The sequence below is a fragment of the Diplotaxodon limnothrissa genome, linkage group LG7, assembly GCF_057381915.1.
Source record: "Diplotaxodon limnothrissa isolate DT_005_m linkage group LG7, D_limnothrissa_male_GT1.1, whole genome shotgun sequence".
Lineage (NCBI taxonomy): Eukaryota > Metazoa > Chordata > Actinopteri > Cichliformes > Cichlidae > Diplotaxodon > Diplotaxodon limnothrissa.
The window spans coordinates 44126175-44132900 of NC_140602.1; the positions used below are offsets into that span (position 1 = coordinate 44126175).

At 39.1% G+C, this 6726-nt stretch overlaps 1 protein-coding gene across 1 annotated transcript; it reads right to left on the reverse strand.

Moving 5' to 3' along the window:
• Nucleotides 1-569: 569 nt before the first annotated feature.
• LOC146628867 (plasminogen receptor (KT)-like) lies at nt 570-6388 on the reverse strand. Its single transcript, XM_085358141.1, has 4 exons — nt 6297-6388; nt 3274-3404; nt 3048-3157; nt 570-2154 (listed from the first exon to the last, which is right to left on the reverse strand). The coding sequence occupies exons 1-4, from the start codon at nt 6375-6377 to the stop codon at nt 2027-2029; spliced, it is 450 nt and encodes a 149-aa protein (XP_085214267.1). The 5' UTR covers nt 6378-6388; the 3' UTR covers nt 570-2026.
• Between the last annotated feature and the right edge of the window lie 338 nt (nt 6389-6726).

A 6726-nucleotide genomic window follows, 5' to 3' on the forward strand; every position in this document is an offset into this window, starting at 1 on the left:
CTTGGTAGACATCAAGTGTTGCCACACAGATATTATGTGGAGGATGCAGCAGGCCCCCACAACTTTGGGAGGAAACAGAGGCCGACCCTCAAGGGCTCACAAGAAGATGGAGTGCCAGTGTGTTTTGAGGATGCACAAAGTAGGATCTTTAATATTTCTGGCCTTTGCTGAGCTCTGGCTCTGCTAGTTTCACTGTTTCTCTGTTGGGGAATCCTCTCACACTCAAACTGTGAAATATGCTCCACTCCAGTCCACTGAATGGCTGTGGAAAATATGAAAGAGGACATAACTTTACACATTAACTTCTAACAATTTAAGCCCAAAGAGTCATCCTGAGAAATGTCATTTAATATGCAGCATTTCATTATCACGTTAAAAAACAAACAAACCCCACATACTGCTTAAGTTGCTGCTCTTTGAGATTAAAAGATCTCATTACATTAACAGAAACACTGACATCCCTGCTCTACAGCTTTGCATTCAGGGGGTGTCCTTGTCACAAAGATCAATTCAGACACTGAAATCTTTTCAATTTTCTTTTTTTATTAATTTAAATTTTTTTCCAGATGTCAAACACAAAGTATAGATATCAGCACCTTGGAATCTACTGTGATGGCTTAAAAAAGTTGGAGGTCCAACAGCTTTGTATTGAAGCTCCCTCACACCTACAATTAAAATTTTAGTGTTGAAAATAATACATTTTATCTGTCAATACAAATGTCTGAGAATCTTTACCAATAATGCACCATTACATTTTGATCACTTCAGCTGTTGGTTATCGGCAACTGCAAAAGTTACCAGCCTGGCAGAGGGCATTTCATCAAAACAAAGCTTCTTAGAAAGTAACACGTCTATGACCTGGATAGAAAAGAACCACAGACTGAATACAAAGGATGGATTGTAGCCACTGAAATGAGAAAGAAAGGGCAAGCCTTTGCTGTTCCAGGACAGCAGGAGCTGAATGTAAAGGAGAAAAAGTGGAGGGTTTGGATGCTACGTCCATCTTTTGCATACAGTCTATCATCTAAACAGAGAGGCAAGTGACCTGCAACAGTCATCAGTGTTTCAGGAGCTTTTTAAAGGCGACGTATTACACATAAGAGCCAGATAAAATGAGCTGTTATGAAGAGTGTTTAAGAGAATTTCTGCTCTGCACTGGTCTAATTGCAGCTTTGACCAAAGTCAACAATCATTGTCTTACCACTTTGTTCAATCATCATCATTACATTCATGAACCAGGCTTATAGCAGCTGGTATTCTTGTTCATCTAAATACAACAAAACCCCCCAGAGAGATAACATAAACTGATTAATATTACTATCAATTTCCCTTCAAGTCCATCATACATAATCAAAGCAAACCCTGGAAAATAACAACCTAAAGAAAACACTGATGATATAACTGCAATTGTGCAATATTTAGAGACAAGTTATCTGCTGTGGTCACACAATGCTCTTATAACACTGTAATAAAACTTAACTCATGGATCAACATGTGGCATACACCAATCAGGCATAACATTATGACCACTAGCAAAGTGAGTAACACTGATTCAGACTATTCAACACGGAGGCCACACCTGGCATCTTGGTGCCAGATATCATGTGATGGGTCAGGGCCGCTTTGGCAGCAAAAGGGCGACCAACACAGTGTTAGTTAGGTAGTCATAATGTAATGCCCGATTGGTGTATCTGAAAGACTGAAATGAGACAGAATAAGGAGCCTTTCGTTCAATAAAGGTCAACCTGACAGAGAGAAATAGCAGAGCCTTAAAATTTTCCATGATAGAGGACGTTTGTTCTATAAATTATTACATTATTTCTCCAAGAAGGAGCTGAGGCCGCTTTTACCTTAATGCTACATAAAGTATAGTTGTGTATCGTTTAGGGAGTGGGTATGTTTTGGACAGCTAAACCTGAGGTTTCTTTGTGAGCCACTTCCCCGTCTTTGTGGTTTGTTGAAAACGAAATGTACAGTGGCTGCAGCTCCTCTCTGGAACCACGCTGTTAGACAATAACTAATTACATTATTTCTCCAAGAAGGCGCTGAGGCTGCTTTTAGCACGGCGGGCCTTCTCTATGCTCTCAAAGGTTGGAGTCCCTTGAGGTAACTGTAGACGGTCATTTTCAGTCTCCATGATATTCTCAGCTTCCCCTAAAGACATCATGAAAAACACATTTAATGGGTATAATTAGTGACTGCAATCTTTTTTAAAAATGTCATTAATGAATAACTAAACACAATATTTGTTAAACATTTAGATGCATTATTTGGTAAACAGTAAGGTCCATTTGGACAGAGACTTTTTCTTTTTTAGCATTTTGGTTCTGTTCATTACCACAATTAATTTTAAATATAACAACTTTAAATATAATTAACTCAGATCCAGTTGAACTGCCGACTGTCAGCCTTAATTCAGTGGGTTGAACAAAAAGATTGCACAAAAATGTGAGAACTAAAATGCAATCCCATCATTTCAGGACATCAAAAGTAACTGGACAAATAAAATAAAATGTATTCATTTGAATCGTGCTAATGCAAGCGCCACACCTCAAATCAACTCCAGGGCTTCTATCTGCTTAATTGATAATGACATAACAAAGGAAGTGCCCACACCTGCCCATGAAATAGCCTTTCAGTCAAATGTCCAATTACTTTTTGTCCCTTTAAAAAGCGGGGGGCACACGTTAAGGGGCCGGAACTCCAAAACCTTCATCCGATTTGAATGTGGATTTTCTCATATGAAAGCTGGGCGTCTACACATTATATAGATGCCCATCATAGCGGAAAGTGGAAATTGTTTTGGTAAACAGACACTATTCACGTATTTAAATATATATATGGACCTAACTGTATATTAGAGCCTGTGTTTTCTGGATATAGTGAGTCTGTGTTCTGCTGTTCAAAGTAAAATAATCCTCGAAAACCAAAGCAAAGAATCACTATATAATGCTTGATAAGGATTTATTTACCCGTCTGTGCACCCTCTTTTTAAATGTTAAACAGGTTTCCTTAAGATGATGATGCCTGTAAGTGTGTAGCTTTACCTCTCATACGATTAATAAGCGTTCCATAGGCGCTGTCCATCTGGTAGGCAAATATGAAACTGAGAGGTATGATGGGAGCCAGCATGCCTGGGTTCTTTCTTTTAATAGCTCTAAAGAAAAATGATGATAAACAGAAGACAATATTTAACTGCAAAGATAAAAGCACAACACAGAGATGAGTCTGTGTGTGTTTGTGTCAGATCTTTGTGAGGTGTTAGAATCTCACCCTGCAGTTAGTCCCACTGTGGCCACCGCAAAGAAACTGCCAAAGTATTTCAGAAACTCTCTGGACCAGGCGATCTGCATCGCCATCTGCCGCTCTCTCATCTGGTTCTGCATCAGAATCTGGCGCTCCATCTGGGCACATGCACGCGCGCACACAGACACACAAAAATAAATTAAGAAGAAATGATGAAATAAAATTTTCCCTGCTTGGTAAGATTTCATTTTCAGTTATAATCAATTTCAGTCAATTACTGTTGATCAGAGCTGTAATAATCCTCTGATTCATCAGTTAATTGTTTTATGAGAGTACAGACAGTTTAAAGAGATCTCCATAAGCACCAAAGGCTTAGTACTTTTTAAAAAAAAGCCCCTAAAAACTTGTAGGAAGTGTACATTACGTGAACAGAGATGTGATTAGTTGGGAGCACAGACTGAACTTCTATGTATGCTTGAGAAGTTTCTTTGGAATTTTTTTTAAGTCATGAAACTAAACCCTGGAATCCACTGCTGTAAACATGCCAACTACAAACACTACGCTCTAGGGAAGGAGGAAGTGACAAACTTTTCATCTCCACAATCTGGGTGTTTCGTACTCCTGACATCGACTCTTGGCTGTACACTCTTTAGGTTCAATGGAAATTACAGGAATGACTTCTGTAATTGACAGTGTTTGTTCTTTTAAAGCCAGCATCCGCTGAAACAAACTAGTGAGTAGTCTGAGCACACTTAAGGGTGTCCCCCTTTAACGGCCCATGTTGTGAATGAGTGAAGAATGCATTTATGAAAAGAAAGCATTTCCCGCTCCTCCACACCATGTGTATGAGCTGCAGGAACGGGAAATGGGGTGACACGTTCGCTGAAAGGTCAGCTTTCATGACGGCTTCATCTGGGTCACAAAAAAGGAAGTAAATGGAAGATAGAGGATGTTAAATTTGAATAAACTATCCTGAAACTCACTCCAGCATCTAAGTACATAGATGCTGCAGGGTCTCCATCTTATAAAAATGAAGCAGTTCAATATGCCCATATACACAAATACGTAACATAAGTAAAGATCACTGCACATCTTTGCTCAGCCACCAGTTTCACATTATTAGTTAGTTTGTCTCCAAAGCACTCAACCTGAAATGGCCCTCTGATGTACTCATTCCTAATCATGTCCTTCATGGTCACTCCAAACAAAAAAATCTTAACATCTTCAACTCTGTCACCTCCAGTTTTCCAAACCACACATCATAGCATCTTAAAAACCTTTCCTTTCAGTCTGCAACTATCCATCACAAATTACCGCTGACACTCGTCTCCACCCACTGTTACTTTGGATGGTTGGATGCTATTTAAACTCATCCACTTTCACTGCCTCTGCTCCTTCAATATTCTGCCCATCTCCCTCTCATTTTTGTGCTGATGCCAAATGACTCATGAGTGTTTATAATAATGAACACTTATAACAACAATAATAATGATAATGTGTCATCTACATTAAAGACTTCAGGGTCTTTGTATAACATTCTTTACCATTTTCTGTTTCTACAGGCTGTTTGTATGGGATAGCTACGAACCCATAAGTGATAAATTAGCCCTATTAGTGTAGATGTGCAATTCAAAACTAGACAAACATATCTGCTGGTGGGAATATCAAAAGGAAAAGATTTGGTTTTGGCAAGCTCAGACAAGCAGCAGACTGTGACTCTGGGACAGGACTGGAAAAAGCAGAAATGAACCAACGCAGTCTGAGGGTGACATTTGTGAAGGGTGCAAGTATGAACACAAAGCGGGACACTAACTTGAAAACAGATGCACACAAATCATCATGATCTACACATTGGAAGAAGGAAAAGAAACAGATGTAACATGTGAGAAAGAAAAGCAGAGCAAATACATGCGGAAAATATGTGCAGCAGGTATTCCTGATGAATACAAAATATTTCATGTTAGGGTTTTTTTGTGGATTAAGGTTTTTTTTTTTTTTTGCATGTTTGCAAACTTTGACTTTTGGGCACTCTGTATGCTCTCATGCTTTTAAAAATGATTTGTCCAAAATTGGATATGGAGTAATGTTCCTAAATGCACTAGTAAATCCACAAAGAAAGGACTCAAGGACCTGAGGCGCCTAACCAATGCTAAGATTTCAATTCTATTGAAATATTGCCAGGGGATTGAAAATAGGCATTTAAAAAAGCATCTTACAGTTACAGTAATTTGGAAAGATTTCAGAAAGCTTTGACCCTCTTTGACTCCATCTTTCCAAAGAAAGTTCCTCCTGCTTAAGACAGCAATATGAACATCTGAGCCCAGTGGTGTATTTCCACAGAAGAATTTCTTTTTGTGACTAAAAATTGAGGAAGAGTGAGGTTAAAGCTGAGTGTATGCTCACCCCAGTCCAGAAGCCATAGCATGATCTTCACCAGGGTAACAAACTTTTTTTCTACCTGTGCAAGTTTCCTCTTTAAGTAGAATCACAGTGGTACCTGCTGTGAAATCACTTTGGGCTGGTTTTTGACTTTGGTGTGTAGTAATACTTAAACACTAAAAGAAAGATGGTATGCGTGTCGTCATTAGGACAGGGGTTTGTGTCAGTGTGTGGGACAAAGGAAGTAACGCACAGTGATCACACTACTCAGACAATGAGCAGTGTAGTTAATTACCTCCTCCAGAGAGTAGTGGGAAAGTAGTGGGTCTAAATGGATTTGGTTGTAGTCATAGAGATTAAAAATGTTTGCAGACCTACAGTTGCTGTGGATGTCTCCTGTACTCATGGAGCTGATACAAAAATAATGCAAATAAACAAGTGCACAATTTAAACTTAGTCCGACATCATTTCAGCATCTGCAACTAGTACAATTTCAAAGTATGAAGGTAAAACCTTTTGGTGGGAAGGTTTGGGGCAATTTTATGTGTTAAAAAATAATTAAAAATCTGCTTTTTTTTTTTTTTGCTTTTTCACTTTCACCATCTTTCACTAGTGAAAGATGTCACAGCAGAGGTCAGAGGTGATGTGCGAGTGGGTGCACTTTCACTCACCTGCAGCCGTGCATTCGTTAGCATGAATTCTTGTTGCTTTTTTAAATTGTCATCCATGGATTTGGACAGCAGGACACCCATGGCTGCGTTGGCGTTTCTGTGAATTAAACACGCAGTCATTCAAACGTGCTGCTCTGCTCTCATCACAACAGCAAACAAAATTCCAGAGTCGGGCTTAGAAAAGCCACCTGCTTCAAACTGGATTTGTTTCAGCATGTAGTGACCTCTTCAGTCCTTCAGTGTCTCTTCACTTCAGCTTTAGCTTTAAGCCTCAACTCATTTTAAGCTTTCCCGTTAAGTTAGCGAATAACAACACGACTACTGTCTACACAGAGGAAGTATTTGCAGCCCACCAAAAGGTTTTACCAGAGAAAAAGAGGGGAAAGTGTTTTTTTTTTTTTTTTAACTTTTACACCAATTCAGGATTTTT